The sequence below is a fragment of the Erithacus rubecula genome (genome assembly GCF_903797595.1).
Source record: "Erithacus rubecula genome assembly, chromosome: 19".
Classification (NCBI taxonomy): Eukaryota; Metazoa; Chordata; class Aves; order Passeriformes; family Muscicapidae; genus Erithacus; species Erithacus rubecula.
The window spans coordinates 5,875,160-5,900,462 of record NC_136671.1 but is presented as its reverse complement, the minus strand read 5'-3'; the positions used below and the strand labels follow the sequence as shown (position 1 = coordinate 5,900,462).

Genomic DNA, 25,303 nt, shown 5'->3' with positions numbered 1-25,303 from the left:
TGTCTGTGGACAGCTACAGCATTTGCCCCTGGAGCCCATCTCTGCAGAGGGAGCAGGAGCTGTGTGGGAATGCTCATCATCTCAGACAGAGCCAAACAGGCTCTTCTCACACTGACCAGAGTGCCTGCCCTGCAGCAAAGGAGCTTCCAGTGAGTTATTTCCATGTTGCTTGTGGAGTGCCTTTGGAATTCCACTGATATCAAATCGTTTTCCCAGAGTGTACTTGGTGCTGGGAAAGGAGCAAGTGAAGGTGTTGCAGGCCCTGCTGTTTGGATGGGCCTCAATGCCTTGCTTTGAAATGTTTATGAATAAGAGAATCAAAATTATTAAGTGTATTTAAGCCCTTGTAAAAGGGCAGTTTCTCTCCTTAACATCTAATAAACAATATCCTTCACTCTCGACCAGAACAAGGAGTAACTGGCCAAAGAGTCTGATAGTGGGAAGCAGTTGTAATGCTGTAAATAATTCATATTCTGTTGCCAATTAAACTATACTCCTGGGAACAAGTATTGTGTTCCTCAGAGGAGAGCTGTAACATAGAATCATGGACTTTCAGAAATGGTTTAGTATAACCCCCTGCAAGCAGAGCAGGTTGTGCTCAGGGGTGTAGCCAAGGACCAGCTGCTGGGATGAAGCAGGAGCTGAGCTCCATCTCCTGGGGAGGGCTCTGAGCCTGGTGCACTCACCGCGAGTCTGGCTGTCCACATCCATGGATGGCACTCCAAGGGCTCTGCAGGCACCTGCCAGGGTGATGGTGTAACAGGGAAAGGAAAACGCATGAATGGATTTGGAGGTATTTGATAAAATTTCAGGACAACTGCTGTTTCCTCCTGCTAAAGACAAGGGATCTGGACTCTGACCATCCTCTGTTCAGCCTTGTAGTGAAGACTCTTCAATGGGATTTACAGCTAATTATCTAAGGGACAGTGAATTCTTTGAAGAAACACTGAAATACTTTTTGTGAAGAGCTGTATCCATATTAAGACACCGAGTAGGTTTTTCTACCCATTTTTTCTTGGGAGGTTCTGTCACTGCCCAACAGAGCGGGAATACCAAGATTTTCAATCCCAGGCAAGAAAACGCGCTAGCGCAGCTGGAAAGCTGCTCTGAGGTTCTGGAGGCCTCAGAGCAGCTCCCCGGCTCTCCCGGCCTGTTCCCCCGGGCCGGCGCGGCCCCGGAACGCGCCTGCCGCCCCCGTGTTTCCGCGGCGCCGTTCCCGTTGCACCCGGCGGAAGGCGCGGCGGGGCCGAGGCGCGGCGGGGCCGAGCGGGCCGAGCGGGCCGAGCCGCCGCCATGGGCAAGCGGCAGCACCAGAAGGACAAGATGTGAGCGGGGGGCGCGGGGCGGGGGCCGGGCTGTGCGGGGCCGTGTCTGTGCTGTGCCTCAGTGACCCCCCTGTCTCGCAGGTACATCACGTGCGCCGAGTACACGCAGTTCTACGGCGGCAAGAAAGCAGGTAAGGGGGACGGGCCCTGCCTCAGATCGCCGGGGCAGCGGTGCTGGGCCCCGACCCCCGGCTGGGCCCGACCCCCGGCTGGCCTGAGCCCGCGGTGCTGCTCGGAAATGCCGCGTTGGTGGCCAGAGGAGCGTCCCCGCCCTCCGCCGGGTCTGTGCCGCTGCTGGGGCCCAGCCTGAGAGTGAATTATCGTATTTAAACTCAGCGCTGTCCGTCTGTCAGAGCGCTGCTTTCATCTTCGTTTCAGTTTAGAAATTCTAGGGTATTTATCCTTGTCATCAGTAAATTGCCGCCGTTTATGTAGCAATATGTAACTTTCAAATGTTTCTTGGTTACCTAGAATACATGAATTTGTTCAAATCTGTTGTGTGGGTTTTCTTTTTCCATAAACAGATCTTCCACGAACCAATTTTAGACGTTTATCATTTGATCACTGCAGGTAAGACAACAAATTTACATTATCATTGCTTAATGACACATCTATGTATGAGGCTGGTGACACTGAACTAAAGCCATGTTCTTCTGAGGCAGCTACTCTCATTGACTTGTGCCTGCTGTGGCAGTAGTGTGGCAAGAAAGAGTTGAGTAAGAACTGAAACAGAGTCTGAATGACCCGTGCAGTGTCTGCAGAGGTTGGAGCTGATGGCTGAAAGGATACACAAGTGATGAAATAGTGCAGAACAACTACTATGTATATCCCAGTCTTTCAAATCTGTGTCATCAGGGCTCAAATCTGCTTGTCCCTGCTCAGAATGTGCTTGGTCAGTCACTCATCTTGCTAAAATAGAGATTAAGATAGATTGAAGAATATTTCTGCTATTTTTTCCTGTTCAGAGTTTACTGCTTGAAGTGTGGGAGTGAAGGAAGAGAATTAGAAATCCTTGAAGATTGGGTAGTTCAGGAAGTTGCCTTCCCTACCTATGAGCTATCAGCTCCCTGGATTGTGGAACATCCCTAACTGGGGACGCTGAATGTCATTGCCAGTGACATCGTGATTTTCAGCTGTTTCTGCTAACAAAATGTGTTCTCTTTTTTTCTAGTTTGTCTCTGCAGCCATTTGAATACCCAGTTTGCACACCAGATGGGACAGTCTTTGACATCCTGTAAGTTCCTGCCTATACTTAGCTTTATTTTTGTGTTGTTGAACTGGTTATGGCTGTGTCACCACCATTTGGTCTTAGCAAGTTGACAGAAACAGTCATGGCCATCAATAGAGGTTTGTGATGGTGCTTGTCATGAATTACTTTATCCCTTATCTTTTCAGGAGCATTGTACCTTGGATAAAGAAGTATGGAACCAATCCAATCACGGGAGAAGTAAGTAATGATGGGTGGATTCACACAACATCTTTGCTTTCTTTATGCTCAGTTTTTTATTTAATGTGTTAGAGAAACAAAAATGCCTTAGTGAAAGCAAAAGAAATTGAATAGGAGTACAATTTTGAAGATGAGTGGAAGAAAGGAGAGCATTACCTCTATTTATTTTTTGTAATCTGATTGTAAATAGGGCAAAGGTGAGTGGTTCAGTTATATGAGCTCCCAGGGTATCTTGCCTCCCTTCCAGCTGTGGCATAATGAACTTCTGCATATTGGAAATACATGGAAATACAAACTTGTTAATGCTTGTGCTGCCCAGAAAGTCTGACTGGTCATTGATGGAAAAGACTCTGCTGCCTCATACAAGCAAAATTCTGGTTCCTCCAGGGCAAGGGGTTGGCACATCTCCATCTGCAATGTTTCCTAATCCAAAGGATGTTTGGCATCATGCAGATTAAGGAGGTTAAGGGATGATATTATGAATGGTAAATTTACACTACAAAATCTGGAGTTATCCTGACAGTGTATTTCAGAAAGCTTCTGTCATGGTGGCTCATTGTGAGAGAAACCTTTGTGGGTTTCTCCCCTCTTTTTCTGCATAAATTATAATTATGAAGGGATTACTTTCTGTAGCAGCATGAACTTGTAACACACTGAATAAACATGGCATACAAGAAATATTTCCCTGTTGGAATTATCTTGTTTTCTGGCGTGTTAAAGTGTATTGTTTATGAGGGCATAGAGGAAGATTTAAGCAGAAGCTGTTGCTTGAGTGCCTGGGATTGGTCTTTTCCTTCAATGTGTGCAGTTACTTCTCCAGGCACTGGGTGGCAGCCATTGCCCAGGATTGGTGGGATGTGCCACTGGCTCTGGGCTGTGAGATTCCTTCTGAAATATCTTGTGTTTGATTAAAGATTTTCCTGTCAGACAGATACGAGAAAAAGCTAAATACAGATGCAACATTCCAAACTCTAAACATCAACAGCCTGGCTGAGACTTAATATTTCCTGCAGGTGTGTTTGTGCAATGGTGAGATGATTGAAGGTCTTTCTTCACACGTGAAGAGGCCAGTGTGTTGTTGAGAAGGAATGAAATTACAGCTATTTCTTTTGTTTTCACCAGCCTCTCACCATCTTGCTGCTCTCTGCATTGGTTGGGAATTTTGGGGTGTTACCAGACCAGTTTTTTTCATTCAGCAGCTCATTGCAGATTGTGAACCATGATGTGGTTTAAAATTGCTTCGAATAAGTGCTAAGCAAAAAGGATAACATGCCTGGCTGTGTTGTGTAATGGAGAGAGAGGGAAACTGTGCAGAATATACTTGATGAACCATAACTGTTTAAATGAAGTCAGGCCTTGAGACCTGTTAGTTTTCCAGACTTGTGCTTCTGTAGTTGATCTTCCAGCTCTCCTCAATGTGCATCCCTTCTTTTTCCTCTGTGTTACTGTCTGGGGAGCCCTTCCCCACTCTTGTTCTGTGGTGGACTAGTGCTGTACAGCTCTCTCCTCCACAGGACCAAGGTGTTCCAGATCAATTGGAAGACAAAGGAGATGCTTGTTTTCCAGAATAGCACTGCTGAATCCAGCCCTGTGGAGATCAAAGTTGATGAGTGGGGTTGAAAGAAGAATTGTAATTTAGACTTTGTTCCCAAAGGGGTGGCTCAAATTTTTGGAAGAGGAGGGTGGCATTGGGCAGGAATGGGATAGGAGTGCTGGGATAAGGCTGGGTAGGTGGCAGAAGAAGTCGGTGAATTGAGCTTGTGCATCTCTGGAGAGTTCTGTCCTCTGTTGAATCTGTCATTGTGTATGCACCCTCTGTTCCCTGTGCAGCTTGTTCATGGAAACCAGAAAGTATCTTTTGTAATGAATTGGTGACTTAGAGAAACTCAGGACTCTGGGTTTATTTAGAAAGGAATTCAGCCAGATTAGCTGCAATGCCATGTTGTGTACACTAACTTATGGAGTTACTTTGTACAGGTTGGTGATGAGACTCTAGAGAATTTTTCCATTTGTTTGTCTTGAAGTGAAAAATAGTATTGAAACCCTTTGTGGCTTGTACTTCTCTAATTGTGGTTTGCTACAAGACAGGTGCTCTAGAGAAGTCAATAGACTCATTGAGGTGTTAGTGGTACACTCACTAGTTCTGTCTAGCTGTCTTATTTCTGAAGTGGACCTCTCAGTGGACAACTGGAGAGCCTTGCAGTCATTAATATATTTATCTTTGCTGTGCTCCAGGGGGTAAGACTGTTCTAGTCTTCTGTTAATTGGATGAAGTGATCTACAAGGGAGTTCTCTGACTCTTCTGAATCCTAAACTATTGGATCTAGTCTTTGTTTTTAAAGAAATGCTGCAGTCACTGTTGACCTTTGTTTAGAATTTACCATGAGGTATTCTAGAAAGTAACTTTAGATTTTTTCCCCCACTCCCTTTTAAACAATGCATTGTGGTAAAAAATGCTTGTTTCACTGCTACACCAATAATTTTGAAAGAAGCAGTGAATTTCTCTCAGTTGAACTAGAGTCTGTCAGTTGGCATTGTCTCACTTTTTCTGTCAGCTTTGTCAGGACACTGCCCTGTCTTATCCTTATGCTAAAATTGCATAAAATAAAGTGGAAAGTGATAGTTAGCTCATTCCTTTTTACTGACAACAGCACTTTGGCTTCTTGGGCTTGCAGAGAGTTGCAGGCTTGCCAGGACATTTCATGTAGTGACGTTCTGACAGCCTGACCAGCATGCCCACACTGAGCCAGCTGGGCTCAGGATACCTGTTTCAAGGAGTGAGATTGGCCAGAGCATGTCTGCTTGGTTGGAATCTCAGATATGAGCAGATGATAGATCAGCGTGCCTTTTGACAGGAATTTGAAGGAAATTGGTTTTCTTTGTTGTGTGGATATGTTCTATGTGGGCTAAGCTATTTTTCCTCCTGTGCATTGTAATGTGTCTGATGTCAATACCTATTTTTTCCACTCTGGTTCAGTGACATTCTGACTGTGTGTGGGCAGGCCAGATTGTTGTGGCTGTACTTTCAGCCCCTATCAAGGCTCTGTAACCTTGGGCAAGTATCTCTGTTCTCTTGTCTCAGAAGTAGCTACTGTCTTTGTCCCTGGTTCCCCCATTTCTGTGGGAATTTAATTCTTTTGGACACTGGAAAGCCAGTTAATTTGATTCAGTCCAGTTAATTTAGCCTGGCCTATGAGTCAGGTTAGGAGACCTAAAGATGCCATGCAGTGGATTTATGAGACTGGGAGTCACATTTCTGGTCTGAATGAGGCAGAGCAACAGAATTTGTGCTGTGCCCTGTCTTGTGCAAGGTTGGGATCCAGATCTGCAGGCCAGAGAGGGCATTTTCTTAAGCATCACAAAGTTTTAGCTTCTTACTATATTAAGAAGGAAAATGTTTATGAAATCTGAGGGTTTTTTACAGGTTAGAAAAGCCTTTTGGTTGGACTGCTGAAGATAACCATAAAGAGGAGTCTGATGCATATGATGAAGTAATAGAAGGCAGAGCCACTGACATGGAAAATGAGAACCAGCTTTGGAGTCAGAAGGCTAAAAATCCCTGACTTTTCCCAGTGAGACATCTGCCTTTTAGAAGGAGAGAGCTGGACACAAAGCTTTTCTCTGTGTACTATATAAATATTTGCTATTTTTCTCGCACACTCTTTAATGCTGTATTTACCAAATAAAGCTGACTTGAGGTGAAATTATGACTAACATGATCAAATAATTGTGGCACTACAGGTGCCTGTCTGATCTAGGCTTTGGAAGCACCAGAGAGCTTGTACCTGAAATGCCCTGCAGCAATGACAGCCTGCAGTGGACATCTCCTCCCTCCAGCACTGCTCACTAGGAATGTAAACAGTGCCCTTTTTATCAATCATTTGTTTGAAGTAAGGTTGGTAAGGTGTTGCTTGCTATAATAATTACAGGCACTTTCAAAACCTTTAACTTCTTACCCACAAAAGAAAAAAAATTGCAACTAAATCTGTTATTTCAAAACTGGGAAAATAATTCTCAAATACATTCCTTAAATATCTTCCAAATGCTGGTGGCTATTGTTACTTCATTTTGTTGTTGAAATCATGATTTCTTTTCAGTTTGGTTCAGTATATTTCAGTGGGTCTCATAGGTCCCATAGAAATCAGTTGCTGGTTTTGCAGTGAAGCTTGCTGACCTGGTTTAATGAAGAGGATATGAAGAAGATTGCTTCTGCTACTGTTAATTTGTTAATCCCACTCTAAAAATGAACAAACAACCTTACAATGCTTTTTTTTTTGAATGCACTGAAAAGTCTTTGGCTATCTAAGTAAGGAAAATCCTGTCTGAAAAGGATGCAGAAATTGGAGCAAAGGTGAAACTTCCTTAAACATAAAAGTGTTTTTACCATGTTTATATTTTGGAAGCATAGAGATAGAAATAGAAAATATTGGTAATTGTTTCTTCACCTCGGAAGTGAACATAATGAGCACCAGAGCTTAGGTATTTTTTTCTACTTTTGCAATATTCTCCATAAAGAAACTGTAGTGTGTGAGCAATGTGAGAAATACCAAGTAGGAACAGGTGTTAAAGTACAGTTTAAGTTCCAGCCAGGACTTTATGGTTCACTACAAATTGCTTTACACCTCTGTCACACAGTCAGTGCAGGGTCCCTGTGTTTCAGGAGTGGATTCCTGAAAGTGGGTTGGATGAGCTTCACACATTACTGAGTCAGAGGTGTCACAGACAGACAAAACTCATCCAACCCTGAGTCAAGTGGAGCGAATCTCAGGCCTGAACTGGGAGGAGAACAAGTTCCAATTTCCTGTGACCCTTACTGGCTACATCAACAGTGGCAATGGCTTTTAACTCAGTTCATATGGTCTGTGAGGTAATTTACTGCAGATTGCTGCTTTAATTGTGTTGTTCCAGGTGTGTTTCTAGATAATGAGCAGCAAATAATGGATGTCATTAGACAAAACCCTGTGGTTTGAAGGTGCCCTCTTTCAGGGCAGTGTAGCAGGGTACACTGTAAGGAAAATGCAGTAACCATAGATAATGTTCAGTGGGATGCATTTCCAGAGTGTTTGTTGAGACCTTTCTGTAACCTGGTGGTAATGTTACCTCACAATTCTGATGATCATCTCAAAATGGCACATTTAAGCAGAAATCAGATTTTCCTTGTGCTTTTTCATCTCTTTGTCTTGAGAAGTTTTCTTCACTTACTGTTTCCAAAGAGATTGTGCTTACTTTGAGTATTTTGTCTGGTTACAAAATACCAGCAGGAAAATGGCTGTGGAGACATCCAGGCAGGCTATGTCCAAATAAGTTTCCATATCTAGAGTGTTGAGTCTGTCTAATTAAGAGCTAAATAGTTTGACCAGTTGAGATGATTTTCATTATGCAGAATTTAGGAATGAGTCATATCCCTCTCACATTGTTTTTTTCCTCAACATCAGAGCACAGCACCTGAAATCCAAGTAGTCTGCTGTGTTTTCTCCTTGGGGCTTTGGAAATGAGTGATCATTTAGGTGGATCAGTAACTTCAGGTCTCATTTGGATGTAATATGAGTGATGTATAAATGAGAATTTTAATTTTTCTCTAGAGAACTCCTTTCACGTACATGTCAGAAGAAGTCGGCACATCTTCAGCTTTGAAATTCAAAGTATATTAATCTGTCTGATGCAACTCGTTTGCAGATATTGCATGAGTTTAAATGTCAATTGCCCCCTTTTTTCCCCTTTTACTAAACTTACTGTATTTTTCCTATATATTTGAAGTGAGGATTTTTTTCTTGTTTATTTGCAAGAAAAGTTTCAGTGTGGGGTGGGAATACAGTTTTGTTCTGGGTGAGTAATAGCTTATTACAGAGGAGAGAACAAAGCTTACAGAAATAAAGCCAAGGGAAGCTTTGTTGTTGAAAAATGATTCAGACAAATCCTCTTGGTTTTCGTGTGTTGCAGAAAGAGGAGTGAAATGATCAGGAACAGAAAACTGGAAGACTCTGTGAAGTCTTCGTCTCTCTCAGTCTGCTTTGCAAACTGCGTGCTCTGTCTGGAACCTGTGTTTGCTTTCTGCCTGCTATGGCTGCTGAGAGCTTCTGCTGATGGTTTTTTATCTAATACAAATCTTCTGTAAATTTTCAGTTTAACCAACTTAGTCCTGTTTGTATTGGAGCCAAAATTGTGCTTCTCTCTGTTAGTGTTTACAGCTGTGTATTTGGCACAGAGGAATTTAATGTTTTCTTGACATTTTGTTGTGGAGACTTGTATTTTCTTCTCAGATGTTCTTCATTCCTTTAAGTTCTCCATACCCTACATGGTCACAGTTCTCTTGCACATCTGTTAACTTTTAATTTATCTTCTTTGAACAGAGTTGATCTTAATCATACACAGTAAATGCTGTATGGATGGCTGGTACAGTGGTGGGAATATTGTTTAGTCTATTTCTGAAATACTTTGATAACATTTGATATATTACACACGATAGTGTAAAATCAAAAAACATTTTGGTGCATGAGTTGAGACAGGAAGGGTGCTTTGAGAAAATGACAATTTGTTGCATTTTCTTTTGGTAGGCTCTGTCATTTCAGAGGCAGGTACTTATAGGTTAAAGTTAGCCAGGATGAGCAGTAATTCTTCCTTGTCTCTTTTTTTTTTTGTTGTTTCCAGTTGAATGTTGCTGCCTGTGTTTCTGTGGGCAGTAGCAGCCTTTCAGACACGGGTTGCTTACAGCTGTTATCATTAAGCATCTCTCTCCAGGTGCATTTTTGTCTGGGGCAGCAGACACAGGCTGCTGCTCAAATGCCCAGAATCCACTTTGGACGAGATGAACTCTTCAATATGCAGCAACTGAGCCGTGTCGTCTTACCTCATTGGCCTCAGAAGTTATTAGCTTCTAGTCAACAGTCTAAATGAGTTAATATTTGACTAGTGACCATAAATTTTCAAGGCCCCTGGATAAAAACATATGAGGACATGATTTCTGCCCTGAGGAATGGCTGGGAAGTCATGTGTCATAAAGAAGTGGTCATAAAACACAGGGGAGTTCAAGGGGATGAAAATCCCACCAAATTGTATCCTGATAGATAACTCCTTCTTTTGTTGGGTTTACTGAAAATTTCCCTCTCTCCTTTGTTGCTGACAAACATGAATACTTGGTTCTCTCTTTTCCAGAGTTGGTTGTGTGTTTTACAGCAGTGTACCCAGCACTACTAAGAGTTAGCCTTTATCTATCCTATAAAGGGGATTTATTTTTCAATTCCCTGTATCTTTGGAAACAGTGAGGGCAAAGAAGATGAGATTTGTTTCTACTTACTGTTCAAGTGCTTTATCAAAAAAAGACATTTAATACCCTCCAGTGTCATGAGTCACTGGCCAAGCTGCTGTTCCTCCTTCACACCTTGCTGACTGTGGTGGTGGTGGGCAGTGTTTGATCCAGTAACTCACGTCTGTGCACAGGCAGATAAACGTGTCTGCCATTATTTCTAAGGTATTATGTCCCTTCAGCAAAAAATCTAGGTTTTACAGACTGAACAGATGGTCTCTTCTTTTCCTTTTCTGTGTTTTGGTGTAAGTGTGCACATTGGATGGGATTTTGTGACTGTGACACTTGAAAAACTAGCAGCTGTGAAGCGCTCTAGCCTTAAATGAGATGCAGCATGAGGTTTCCCAGAGATCTTTACTTGCCTGTTTTTCACTAAAATTGGAGACTAGATTTTTGGTGCTTCTGCAAAGCTTTATTTTCCTTGAACTGGGCTGTATTTGGCTGTGGGTCTCTGGATTGGTAGACTTTTGACTGCATTAAGACTGCAGGTTTGATATTGCCATGCAGCTACATGTCTTTTTCTCATGGTAATTTCTGTTAATGTGCTCTTTGATAGCAGCATTATTGCTGCTATCTGTGAACCGTGTCTGTTATCAAGCATGTCTTCATGGTTCTCTGGGCAAGGCTTTGGTGACCATATGGTGTCAGTTTAATTAACTTTTAAATATGTAGATATAGTGCTCTAGAAGTGTGTAATGAAGAATCTTCTGTGTCCATTTCCATTCTAGCTCAGCAGTACATGAAAACTGCAGTTAAATAGCAGCTTCATCCAAGAATGTGAATTGAGGGTATCTTTTTAGCATTAGAGAGGCAGCTGTGATAAATATTGAGCATTTTTGTTGTTGAATTAAGATACCTTGATTGTGAGACTGTTCTGGTCTCTTGGCTGCTGAGCCCGAATTTTTCATGGAGTTTAAACTATATATAGATGGCTTATCTTGTTAAAACAGTGCTGCTGTTTCCAATTGCAAACCTTAATGTGTAGATTTGAGGATTTCCAATGCCCTTTATCATCATTAAATTCATTTACAAATGGCTGGGCTGGACCCCAGGCACTACCAAAGCCCCTCTCTCACTGCCCTGCACAACTAGACAGGGGAAAGAAAATGTCACTGAGGGTTCATGGGATGACATAGGCGCCAGGAGAGATTTTCTTCTTGGATATGTTATCCCAGATGCCTCACCACCGTTTCTGATGGTCCCAGCCTTGGCCAGCAGCATGTCCATCTTGGAGCCAGCTAGACACAGCAGAAGCTTCTAGCAGCTTCTCACAGAAGCCACTCCTGTAGCCCACCACTACCAAAACCTGGTCACACAACCCAAATACCAGCTTCCCTGGATTTTTGTGTGCTTCTGACAGAGGCTATTCAGCGTGTCTGATTGGGGGGTCCAATCCCCAAGTGCTGAACATTGGAACACTTACTCAGTTCCTGTTGGTAGGGTGGTAAAATCTGTCTTTGCTAAACACAGCTCTTGCTGCACGTCACCAACTCTGCCCATGTGTGGGTAGAGAATCCGTGGAGCCCTTTTTGATTGCTTTTCAGGCTGGTGCATACCCAACAGGGTCAGCGCCTTATTAACAAGAAGAACGTGCAGCCACAGACCAAAGAGATTCAGAGAGTGTAACTAATTGATGCGTGGGGATTGTAGGTCATATCTGCATGAGACACGCAGCGATGACAGAGAATGATTTAATTCCAAACCCTCGGCGTGTTCGGTCCGCGCGCTGCCACAGTGCCCCACTAACCTCGGTGGCGGCAGCACCTCTGCCTGGCTGTCGGCGCAGGATGCCGCCCTTTGGGATCCGCAGGAGCCGGCGCTGGCAGCTGACAGATGAGAGTGCACGGGGCGGTGGGGCTGCTCGCTGCCGCAGGAAAGTAGGTCATGGCCAAAAGTAGCCTTGGCTGCCTTTGTGGAAGTGTGCCTGTGAGAGAGGAGTCAGCTGAGAGCAGAGCTCGCTCGGTTTTGCGTTTGTTTTTTTTTAGCCCTTCCTTGCTGCGGAGCAGCTGGCACTGCGTGCCATGAAATGCGTCTGCTTTCCAGTATTTCTGCATAAAATATTTTTAGAAGGGAATATGCGGCTCTTATTTCTGCTTAAGGGAAGTGGCAGATGCTTGTGGCCTTTTCATTGTCATTAGGAATTTAGAATTTAATTAGATCAAGTGTTTTTAATAAACACTTTTTTTTCCTCTTGCTTTCTTAACTGGAGTGTGGCTGAAACTGGATGATGGGTGTGTGTCAGGGAAACTCAGGTTGAAAATAGTTTTGAACTTCAGCTATGTATGTAATATTTTTCCTCTTAAGCATTATTAATAATAAAAAATACATGAAAACAAGTACTTTAGCTCATTTTGGGATTCATTCACTCCTGCTGTCTCCTTGTGAAGATCAGTGCCTGTTTGTGGCATAATGGTCATTTCCATGGCAACAAACCATGTGATGGTGCTTGGAAAGCTTTGACTTTTGATGGAGAATAAATAAAAGGAGATTCACCCACATGCAAGATAATCCTGTTATTGTGTGAAATGAAGAACTTGAGAGGAAAAGAATGATATTATACAGTTTGTCTGCATCGTGTCCTTTTACACTTTCCTGGGTAATGTGAAGGTGTCTCAAAACTGAACTTCTGGAAGTCCTGGTTATGGACTCCCTCATCTGTGTCTGCTCTGTGTGCAGTTTCCAGATCTTGTAGCCTGGACTTGGGCATTGAGCAATCCTTTGTAGCACATCATCGTCTGGTTTTGCTGTTCTGAGGCTTTAAAGATTTCCTTTGACAAAACACCAAACCCCCCTCTTGCCTTGCCATGCAAGCCAAAGCACAGAGCTGCTCCAAGTGGCATGAGTTGACATACCAAGGTCACTTCTTCAAGAGAGGCCTGATAAAAGGCCAACCTGTGGCAATAAAAGTTTGTAATATTCATACAGCACTTCACTACAGAGTTCTCACTCTGGGCAGTATTCAACTCCTGTGTGACAGTCACTGGTTTTTTATTTACTGTTGACATAAGACTGTGTAAGTGCTGGTCTCTGTGGGGAGCAGATCCAGCACGAGCAGCTGATGCACCATGAGTAACTGAGGCTGAAAAATAACCTTTTTCCATATTATGGAAAGGTATGACCTGAAATACCATACTATTTCCCTGGGCACGGAGTGAGAGTCCGAGGGCTTGGCAGCACTTCTAACAATACATCATAGGTTGACAGATGAAACAGTGCACTGCAGCTTTTGCTACCTTTAAAGTCTGCACAGCAGTTTAGTCTGTCTTTTCTGTGAAATTTCTGTCAAGGTATAAATCTGAATCCTTAATCATGCTAAACTGTTTCTTACAGAACTGTTTCCATTTTTCTTTAAAGATGCTCATGTATTTTGGGCATAGCTCAGGTCTACCAGGAGGATAATTTAAGGACCTTTCTTGAAATATCAATGTTTCCAGTGGTTGTATTTCTGAAGAAGCTTTTTCTGAAACATAATTTTTAGGCTGTTGCACAACATGTGCACAGATGGATGCTGCTTTGTGTTAATAGTTGTTTAGGTTGAACAGTTCTGTCCACGATCAGATGTTCATTTTGGCAGCTCTTCAGTTCTGCTACTACTTCTTTGATAAATTTGTTCTTATAAAAAGATAAATAAATAAATAAAGCTCTGCATTCACTTAGTCATTTCAGAAGCTGCCATTGCCTTTGCTGTCCTTCTTTGTACCCCAGCAGTGGGCAGACATTGGAGTGTTTTGGGTGGTTTTTTTGAGAATCCGCTTCAGGAAAAGCAGCGGTACTGGTCTTCTATCACATAACTAAATATAACCAAACCTGGCCTCTTTTTTCCCTTCCCATCTTATTCCTACTAGCTCTCATTGCTCTTCCTGCTAATAAATTAGGGAGAGGGTTACCTTTCTGGCAGCAAATGAGCCTGCCAGTTGGTTGAGAGCAATTTGAGAAGCACCTTCCTATAAACGAATGAGTCCAGCTGTCATAACATGTTCTCTGTAAACCAAGAATATGAATTTTGATTAGGCACAGAAAGCCCACTAACTTAGTTTCACACTTTTCTTTATTGTTCTTTGCCATAATGATTGAAGTAGCAGTGTTGGCACCAGGGCTGGCAGATCTCCACTCGTAGCTGTTTCTGAAGAGCTGTCTGGGTTATAAAAACCTCCCTAATCTCTTCAGGTGCTTGTTTTGAGAAGAGAACCGATTGTTTCTTTTGAAAGGCCTGTGCTGTGTGTGCTTTTAAGGATCCATTTTGTAGTGAAACTGTCTCTGATAACTGATACAATCAAGTACTTGTTTTTTAGAAGTCTCAGATCCTGCCTCAGCTTTGCAGCTTGTTGGGCTGGACTTTTGTCTCCAGCTGGGTGCCACAGTAAAGCACTACCTGTCCATCCTGGTGGGCTGTGCTGGTGAGGCACACAGGTGGTGATGTGCCCTGTCTTGACATCTTGTGATGTACCCAAATACATACTGACCCCGTGGAATGGCATGTTACTGAAGGCCCACTGTTATTTTGGGTGTTTGCAGCTTCCATGTCTTAGGGAAGGCTGCAGGACAGGAGCAGCCTCATTGTCCAGAAATGTTTGCCAGCCCAACAGCTCTTCCCATTTCAGAAAACCCTTCCAGAGTGAGAGCAGCAGAAAAATGCTGTAGACATGGTTCTGAAGTATGGGAGAGCAGGAGTAGCTGAGTCTGCTCTAGAGCTGGAGAACATTATCCCAGCCTTGGCTGTCACCTCAGTTCTCTGTTTGGTGGAATTGTTACCTGGGGTCAAGTGGCTGAAAATCTCTCCTTGGACTCCCTTTGTGACCCCAAGTGCCTCTCCAGAGAACTTGTGCCTCCATTTCTCTTTATTATTGCTGGCTGTCATGTGAGCTGTGCTGCACATTTCCTGAGTAAAAGGAAAATTACAGTTATTTCAGAGAAGGCATCGAGCTTGATTGCCAGAATGGTTTACTGGCTTCATGACTTTCATCAGAGGTCCCTGCTGAATTGCCCTTTCTGATCAGCAGCATTGATCTTTGCCTCTTAGCTTTTCATGCAAACTCCCCTTTCGGTCTGTGCAGGGAATTGTGCAACTCCTTGAGCTGAATCCCCATGGTTAGCACTGTACTGTGTCAAATTCAGCCTGTAAACAAACATATCCCAGTTCTCAGGCTCCCTGAGCCTTGCTTTTGTGGGCTGTGACTTGAATTCCCAGGGTTCTGATGATTCAGACAACTTGCAATATATTATTAATAAATTATGTACTGTTGAAATCCTAACAGTTATGTTACAGTTTTCCTTTTATTTCCATGGTTACATTCTGTTGTGATTAATCTTTTTAATGGTTTATTTTCTTTAGAAACTAGATGCCAAATCACTTATAAAGCTGAATTTTGCTAAAAACAGTGAAGGTAAGTGGAGTCATTTTCTGTGGTGGTGTTTTGTTGGGTTTTTTTCCTTAATGAGTGCTTTAATAAATTCTGGTTTGTCTTACTCATGGTGAATTTAAGTAGTTTGTGTTCTCTATCATGTTTCTATTTTTTGAGTAGAATAATTGCTTCTTGTGAGTGATATGTTTACCTTCAAAGTTCCATTTCTGTTTTTCTTTACTCTGGGGAGCTGTAAATTATTCAGCAATTTCACTTTACTATAGCTGCTACTGCACTAAGGTACTGTTTACCTTAAGGAAAGAATCAGAAAAAGTGAAATTTCTGTAATGTTATCTTATTTCCAACTTGCCTGTGGCAATATTTGCTGTTCACTTGGTTTTGAACAGCTTTTTGTTTATAAAAGGGATTAGACTTAAATAAACACGTGGGATTTTATGAATAGAAGCACACAAGACATCTGTCTCAAGTTTTATTTCTGCAAGATATAAAATCAGCCTCCTAAGAGAGCATAGTAGGAGCAAAACAGAGAAGTGGAGATGAATTCATCTTCTACAAAGCAGATAATGATTTCTTTGAAATGAAAATGGCTAAGATTAGGTGGGAATAAAATTCTGGAGTGTCTGTCTCCTTATCTTACCAAAATATATGGATTACAAGCTATTTTTTGTAGCTGATGGATTTCTTCTGTACTTTGTGTTCCATCTATCTCAAGAGCAGAGTGTTAAAAATTGATCAATAGTCAGTGTGGTCAAGGTTTTTGAAAGATACCACGGCATTGTGCTTTCCCTAAAGAAGTCCAGCTCATAATGCTGGGATGGAATGACAACAGCCATAAAATCTTAGAAGCTATTTCCTTTAAAAAATGCATTCTGTCATTAACCAATCAAGTGAAAATGCAACAAAAGACAAAAATTAAATGTTGTGATTCTGTCTGTCAGCGAACTTTTCTCTAAATCATAACATGGTGTGTTTTCTATGTATATAGAATCTTCTCTGTTCACACAGAAATATGATATAAAAGGTCTTTGGGCATTGCAGTTTCTCACATTCAGTTACCTGTGAATTGAGTACCTTCTGTCCAGATCAACATGTGTGTGCCCTCAGCAGTTTTGCTTCTCCTAGGACTGAGAATATGGAGACTTGTTCTTTTTTATGAAGCTGGAACGAGGCCTCACATTTTACCAGTGTGTTTCTGTATCCATCAATTGGGTCATACCCTGATGCCACTTGAAAAAATTCCTTTCTGAACTTCTTGAGTTTCAGTCCCTTGTGGCAATGGCTTTCCTTCAGCTCTGGTGGCACTAACAAAAGTGTCCTCAGCTTGGCACAGTGAGGGGTCAGTCTCTGCAGGAGTTTGCCTCCCTGTCCCTGCATGTGCTGTGAGCAGCCTGTTCTGGCCTCCCTACTGGTTTTGATTTTCCAGTGGTAATTAGGAAAAAAAGAATCAAATAGACCCAACTTATTGCAAAAATCTCCCCCAAACCCCCAGGTCTAGCAAACTGATAAAGTATTAATAACTTTCTTCTAATTGCTTACTGCTGAGATTATCCAGATATTTTTCCTTCTTCTTCTAGATTGCCTCCCATCAGTTTGCTTGCTGTTGACTTGTTTAATATTTATGCTGACCCTCCTGGGAAAATTCACAGCTTGATTAGAGCAGAAGCTGGGTTCCTTATTGAGTAACGTGTTCAGATTTAATGGCATTCTGCATGCCACATTTGAATACAAAATGCTCCCCTCTGCTTACAGCACAACAGCTGTGGTGAACTTTTCTGTAGGCTATAAACTAAATTTTTATTCCTGGGAACAAGAGTGATACAGAGCACTGAGCATGTTACAAGGTACAGGCTCATGTTATCAATAGATCTTTGGTCACAACAGTAACAATTATATTGTGGTATTTCATAAATATCAAGCAAGTTGGACAAAGTTCTGTGGTAGGAAATTGGAGGCAGTAGATTTCCAAACTGCATTGTTTGTTTTACAGCTGTCTTAGTTGTTACTTTTCCTAGCGCTTTTTTTTGTCGTTGGAGAATCAAAACATTATTAAAACTCCATTAAATACACATTGAAGTTACTCTTTATATAAAAAATTATAGTAAATATCATCCACAGAGATCAGAGAAATTAGCTGTTTCAAAACAGTTACAGGTCTCCATGTGAAATTTACACTTTTTTCCCTCTCTCAGGCAAGTACCACTGTCCAGTGCTGTTTACTGTATTTACAAATAACTCCCATATTGTGGCCATCAAAACTACTGGAAATGTGTTTGCCTATGAGGTAGGATCTCTACTGTGTTTCATTATTAATATTTTATACTTGATGCATTTCAGTCAAAATCATAAAATGTTTCAGAAAGACAGGTAAATTTTATTCTTGTTTTGCAGCCAGGGAAATTAAAGTATAGGAGATGAAATTACTTCACAAATTGTTATCCAGCTTTAGCCTTCAAAATAGGAACAACTTTAGAATGTGAATTAGATAGGATTTCTAAAACTTCTTCTTAAGTTATTCTGTATGTGCTGAGTCTTGTGTTTCAAAATTAGTAATTTGTATATGCTTCTCAGTTGAATTAATAGGCTAATTTTCTGTTGTCCTTTCTGATACAGTGTCATCACAAAAACACAAATTGCCTCGTTTCTATTTGTATCAGTGAATAAAAAGAGCATTTTAGCTGAAGCTGGGGGAATAGGAGAAAGAATGCCTTAATGGACACTTAAACTGCATTTTTGTTCATGTTTTGTGAACATTTATGTAAACCCAAGTGGAATTTTAATCATGACTTCTTTGCATAGTCCTTGCTGTAAAAGCAAGGTTTATTTATTTTTTCAGTAGCAAATAAATCCTTCAGTTGATGAATCCATATACAGTGTTGTAAAAAGATGTAGCTATGGAATGGACACTGCAAAATACCTCTTTAAAAAACAACCCAGCAAACCACACAAAACTGTCAGGTTTTGTAGGGATGAGAGACAAAAGCTTCTCATTTGCTGAAACTCACAATGAAAATATTGCAACTGCCCATTGAGAATGAGGGTGAAATTGTTTTCTTTATGATTTGGTCTTCAAGATTTTATTGGTATCACATATTTACTTGTAATATTTACACACAAGAATCAGATTTTTGCTATCTGTGTCTTTTGCCTGGCTGTTAGGCAGTTGAGCAGCTGAACATAAAACCAAAGAGCTACAAGGATCTGCTGACAGATGAGCCCTTCACTCGGCAGGACATTGTCACATTGCAGGTGAGCTGTTCTCTCTGCTACACTTTATACCATACAGGCTTTTATTATTATATGAAATGCTGCTGTGTGCACTGTTCTAGCAGGAAATTGAGCAGAGAAACTTCACTGTGTTTTCTTTGTTAACCAGATGAGCCATCAAGATTCACACAATCTGGATGAGTAGAAGCATGGTCTGTAGTAATTTGCAATGTAAAGTATTTCAATTTTTAGGAACATGGCACGTTACATTAAGACTGAAGTGGATTGTCCATCTTATTCTTCCAAAGATGTATAAAAGAGTCAAAGGTTCAGAAAAGTGTTTTCCATGGAACATTTCTCTAAATGTAGAGTAAGGCAGCAAACCAGAGAACTTTCTCTAATTGCTTGTTTGGAATGTTTTGCTTCTTAGCAGATACCAGTGTTGGTTCTTTGCTGATTTTAAGAAAATTAAAACATAAATTGAAAGAATTTTATAATGTAAAAGAGTTATTTGAAGTTTAGTATCAAAAGCTCTAAAACTTCCTTTTAAGTCGGTAATTTTAAGCTTGCATGATTTCAAAACAGGGAAAAAAGATTCCTGGATCCTTATTATTGAAATCATGAGTTAGTATGCACCTCATGAACATTTAATTACCACTAGCCAAGACCAATACAGTCTAATCCAAATGGAAAAATATTTTTTTCTAAATTTAAATAAAGTGTACTCTTCTTCCCTATTCCCCAGTGCTTAACAGCATGTTTTCAAATATTTTTCCTCTATTCCTTTAGGATTGTTGATGTTCAAACTAATGCAACAAAGTAAAATATTTTTATTCAAATGGATGCAAAAATACAGATTTTTTTCTGATTGAAAGCTCCCAACAGAATGTTATTTCTGTGTAACTGCATGGTTGCTAATGAATTTGGAAAAGTAAAAAAAGACAAGTGTCTAAAAATGTGTCTGTTCACCCTTATGGAAAACCAAAAAAAAAAAAAAAAAAAAAAAGAAAAGCTATTTTGAGCAAACAATTGAAATGTGCAGTCGCTGAAAAAAATATTTTGATATGTTTTATAGGGCTGGAATTCAATGTATCTATAAAGGATTTGTTTCTGTTACTTGCCTAGCTTTGATTTTTCACAGCTGTTCTAGTCCTCTAAATCTCAAAGTGCAACATCTAAAAATTTAGTCGTTCTCTATGTGAGTTGTTTCCAATTATTTTTCATCTTCTTTTTTGACATGTTGTGTTTCTGTCTTGCTTGGAGGAATATATCTAATATGAAACCAAGTGGATTCTGGTAGTTGTGCAATCCAAGGTCATGGTCACACATACCCTGCTCTTCTCCCACCTCCATTTAGGGTGGTGTTCATAATGTGTGAATAGATTTGATGCTGTTAACAGTTCATTGTAGATTGGTGTGAACTTCTGCAGTGCACAGTCTTGTGCTACACTCTTAAATAAGGTTAGAAATAGCAAAGACACCCCTATCTTGGGATTGGACTGCAAGAGATTTGACCATCTGAATGCTGATTACCAGATAAAGTTTGACCTTTTACCAGATCTGGTTTTAAATTTTTTTTTTTCAGAATTATTTTTAACAGTCTAAAATGGCTTCAGGCTGTTGAAGTCTCGAGAAGTAAGAAGCCATTTACTGCACTGCACACCACCCACTGCAAACTTGCATGTAGAACTTGATTTCTCCTATTCAAATTCTGCCCTACCCTAACTTGCTTTGTTGAGGCCAGGATTCAGCCTTAAGTGGCATGACCAGCCTGGGTCTTACAATTGCTTAAGTAGATGTGGTAGAGAAATGTGTTGTTATTTTCTTCATATAAATTATTGAAAGACAGACTGAAATCTCCTCTACAAGCTCTCTTGTTGACAACACTGCAGGCAGTGTGGTGGCTTCAGGCTTCACACTGCCAAGCTCCACCACCTGTGGCTCTGTTTCTTAGCCAGAGTTCATGACTGCAATCTGTTATTTCAGAGCTCTACCCCAATTCTTCCTTCTCTGAAAAACCTTTCAGTTCTGTGTTGAAATTTATCATTTTGTTGTTTTCTCATTCCTCCATGTAAATTGAGTGCTGTGGTATCCAAGAGAACTGGCATTGAGACTGAGTTGGTATCACTGACCCTGCTGTTTGGCAAAAAAGTAGATATAAAGGAAGTTGCTAAAAAAAAAACCATTATTTGCTTTGCAAATAACAGCTGAATAGGGTTGTCTGTAATAGCTGTGTTTAGCAATAGAAAACAGCATTTCCAGAGGCTGACTGTGAATGTCCTAGGAAACAGATGGGGTACCTGTGTTTGGTAGTGAAATACAACGTGATAAGTGGAAAATATGAATTATATATGTTTACAGATTATTTGTATGATCACATTTTCCCTTACTGATACCTAAAAGACAATCCTCCATTTGCTTGGATTTTACCAGAATAGTAATTGACCTCAAACTTGGCTTCTCTCTCTTAATATATAAAATTAAAATCAAAACAAGAAAGATTTGCTCTTTTCTGAGGAGCCAGAATTGCATAATATGGTTTTCCTGTTCTTGGTGCTAAACATTATTCAAACACGAGTCATAATCCACCCTGTTATCTTTTCTGCTAAGCACCATCTCATCTGGTTGCTTTGAATTTAGTAGCAGTTATTTATGTGCTATTTACTTGTTAAAAAGAACAACTTGGTTTTTTTTATTTGAAACTAAAAAAAGCAGATTCACAACTTTAGTTGTTAATAATACTTTCTTAGGTCTATGGTGTGCTTCTCTTTGTAAAGGAATCAGCAGTGCTTCCTACACATAGTCCATATACAGAAATTTCTTTTTCCCCCGTTGAAATGCAAATCTCCTGGGGTGGAGCATGACAGTTTTTCATCAGCATATGGCCATATTATCCAGCCAGTCAGGGCAGGAGGTAAAGAGTAATACCATATCCTGGTGTGCAAGATACATTAGCAGTACTGCAATGGAATTCAAGCAGAAGAAGTCATTGCTTCTAGTTTAGGATTTTGCTGATAATGACAGAAATGCACATGACATTATTCCATATGATAACCTTTCCTAGATACAGCACTCCTAATATGACTGGGTTTTTAGACTGTAGCTCTTTCTACTTAAGTTTAAATTTCCTTGTTTTAGCTTTGTGATCTTGCTACAAACTTGTCAGGCTTTCCATCTTCTGCAGTGCAGGTCTTAACATTTTTCCAAGTTTCTCTCTCCTTATCATTATTTCAGATATTTTTTCTGCCAACTGTACTGGTTCATGTCTCTTTTAAATGGAATTTGCTCCACTATGTTGTCTATGTTTTTCACAACTTTAAACCCACTTATATTATTTACCTTGATGATGATCAGCTCAGCCTAACTCAGCTTGAAAATGTCATTAATGTGTTCCCAGCTGACAGACAATTCAAGAACTGTAGGATTAATTAGTTACATAATATGGGTAAGGCAGGATGTAAAACACTGGAAAAGCTGATATTGTTAACACTTGTTTGCCATTCTGGTACATTGTTCATCATTTCATTTGCTGTTGGTTTCAAGGTAGGATTGAGCACAGCTTTTGAAATAATAGTGCATTAGATCTCAATTCAGATCAAGGAAATTCCTCCAGTCCTATGTTTTACAGGTTTTCTGCAGTATTCATTCTGAATGTTTAACCTAATTTGAGATTACCTTCCGAGTAAATTTTTGGAGGATTGACTGCTAGATCTTAATGTCCACTGTCAAATCTTTATGGCAGAATGTGGTAGAAGTTATTATTAATTAATGTGAATGTAAGTTCCATGTGTGTTTCAATCCTATACTATGCAAATTATTTTTCATGTAATGATGTGGAGCTTAATGGCAAGCACATAAATACCTGTCATCTGAATTTCCCTATATAAGACCAGGGAGGGTGAAGCAAGTGCCTGTTGCAGCTCAAGGTGGAGAAAGGAACAGGGTCAGGTAGTGCTTTACTGGACACAGTGGTGGACTTCCCGTGCCAGCAAGTGTGAGAGGTCCTGAGGAGAGCAAAGTAGGAATGCTGAAATACTCAGCTTTCAGATCCCATTCCATAGGAAGTGTTCAGAGGAGTGAAGAGCAATTTCCCCTTTAGCACCCTGTCAATTTGTCATCCTCCAATATGGCTCTCTTCACAAACAAGAGAAAAACTTAAGTTTGTGAGGATACAGCAGAAGTTATTCCTGCTCTGGAAACTCTTCACAGCTATTGCTGAGCTGTGTGCTGTTAGAGGGTTTTATGAGAAATGTGGCTGTGCTCAGTGGCAGTGCTGCAGGTGAGGCAGAGGCACATGTGGGGGTTCCTCCTTGCCTAAGGAATTGCAATAAAGCCCCTGCCCTGCTGTGCCATGGGTAATAGGCACAGTGCTCTGGTGGCAGCCTGCAGGGAACCTTCCCTGGTAGATGCAGGCTAACAAATGCATCTTCTTTGCACAACAGAAATGGGGGGGGGGGGGGGGAAGAGAGGAAAACACCAAGTCTAGGTAAATACAGATTTGCTGCTGTTAAAGTGAAAAAAAGCCTCAGACTGTTATGTGCTTCCTTATGTCAGTTTTATTGTTTCTCTATAACCCAATCAGCTGTGGACAAGACATGGCTCCCAACAAGCTGTTAAACACCACTGACATTTGTGGCAGGAAACACAGCTAATGAGCAGAGCTGGAGGTAGCTGAGCTGCACACTGTTAATTGATATTTCACTCCTCAGCTATTCCTCATTTGCTCTTCGTGTGACAGAAGGTCAGAGCAGATTTTCTCACAGTTGTGGGTGAGGTCTCTGTGAGGGAGAATCCTGCACCAATGGACGTGCAGAGAAGCAGGTAAAGAAGTAGGACATGGTGGGCATCTGAGGCTGGCAGTCCTGAGGATAATTAGGGATGCAGCATGGCCAATCAAATGGTAAGAGAGAAATCAGGACTCAAATCACAGAGTCTAAACCTGCTGGTTTTAACCTGCTTTTTGGGGGCTTGTATGTGGTGCATAAGATTAACAGAGTTCAAGCTGTTTCCCTAAGGAGATAAAACCAGAAAATTACTGGAAAAAAACAAGTGGAATAAAACTTGAGATTAACTGTTTTCAGAGCTCAGCTTTCAAGAAAACATTAAATATGAGATTTTTAATAGTGATGATAATTAGCAACCCTTTGAAGTCTATATCTGTGCTAGTAATTTGCTAAACTAAAGTTTATGGTTCATAACCTTAATAAGAAAATCCCTGAGACTGCCGGCCGTGGTGTTTTGAATACATATTTTTAAACATGCCAAGACAAACAAAAGTTGGCCATAGTTCATCTTCCTCTCTGGTTTCTGTGCACTTACACAGAATTTATTTCTTTAGGTCTTTGGGCTCCAGGCCTTAATCTTAACAGGACTGGGAACATCCCCATGAGTCCAGCCTTTCTCTGATCAGGAGAGGCAATTAATTCCTAGAGCTTGAGGCTCACAATGTGAGTGTGTCAGTCTGCCCATCCCTGTGGCATCTTGTTCAGACTGCTCTGATTCTGTGCCCAGTAACTGTCATGGGTGCAATGAGAGGAGCTTGGCAGGCTAATTATTACTGTTTAGACAGTTTTCTTCCTGAAGTGATATGTCTGAAGACTGTGTAAACTTAGGAAATTTTCATAGCCTTACCTTTAAAAACTGTATTTCCTGTTGTAGGACTCAGCACCACCAGTGAGGAAATGGTTTGTGTCTTCTGCAGCACAGGTTGGACTGGTCAGATGTGTTTGTGCTCTGGGGGGCAGGTAGAAGCAAGTGGCATCTTGTGTTTAGCTTAGTATTCACTGCAGTACTTTCACAGTAAGCTAATTCTGATTGACACTAATTCTAATCAAACTAATTCTAATCAAACTTCTCTTAGTATATCAAGATGTTGTGTTTTAGAGGGAGGAGTAAACACGTCCTATGTGTCCTGAACAAGATGATACTCAAATTTCAATTTGAGGAGCCATTTTTGAAGGGCTATTCCGCTGACAGAGGGAAATCTCTTTTGGGGTAGGAGTGTTGTGGGTTGTCTCCCTTCTCATAGTGTGGTGAGGCTCTTGCTTTGCAGAATGAGGAATACAAGGGACAACACTGTTAACCAAACCTTTGTCAGGGCTTCCATTGGAACAGATGGCCCATGTGGATGTGATAGAGGGACCTTGTACGGGGGACCTGGATCACAGTTTTGGGGTTTGGAGTTCAGCTCTCCTAGAGAGCAGATGGACAGCTGATCTGCAAGGAGAAGGAGCTGCCCTGTGGCCTCTGCTGTCCTCCATATGATGATGCACTGCCAGAACAGGGGCTGCTGATTTGGAGAGCCCTGAGAAATCCCCTGCAAGGAAGAGGCTGTAAACATTTTGCTGGAGTTGCTCAATGCCTGTGATTAGGCTGGTTAAGCCACGCAGATGTTTGAATGAACTGTGGCTGTTAAACTGTGTGAACTAATCTGATTTGTGGTACTCTGAGCACAAGCCCCGGGTTTTGTAAGGCACTGGCAGTTGTGATGTCCTTTATTTATTTTTAAGCAATCAATAAATCAATCAATGAAGAAGCTTTATTTAGAGGAACATCATGAAGGTGTTTTCTTTTTCATTTATACTGCTGCCTTCCCTCCTGTCCATGAAAAATTGGTTTCAGGATTCAGTCTTGCCCTTCAGCTTTGCCATGAACTACAGAC

General features: G+C 41.1%; 1 protein-coding gene across 1 annotated transcript in view; it reads left to right on the top strand.

Moving 5' to 3' along the window:
* Positions 1-1,215: 1,215 nt before the first annotated feature.
* PPIL2 (peptidylprolyl isomerase like 2) overlaps positions 1,216-25,303 on the top strand; it is a 66,357-nt gene continuing 42,269 nt past the window's right edge. The window contains exons 1-8 of the mRNA XM_079322465.1: positions 1,216-1,325; positions 1,407-1,456; positions 1,850-1,895; positions 2,497-2,559; positions 2,721-2,772; positions 15,408-15,459; positions 17,628-17,719; positions 18,595-18,684. Of these exons, the coding sequence (XP_079178591.1) occupies positions 1,294-1,325; positions 1,407-1,456; positions 1,850-1,895; positions 2,497-2,559; positions 2,721-2,772; positions 15,408-15,459; positions 17,628-17,719; positions 18,595-18,684 (477 nt within the window). The 5' untranslated portion in view covers positions 1,216-1,293. The remainder of the gene's footprint in view (positions 1,326-1,406; positions 1,457-1,849; positions 1,896-2,496; positions 2,560-2,720; positions 2,773-15,407; positions 15,460-17,627; positions 17,720-18,594; positions 18,685-25,303) is intronic.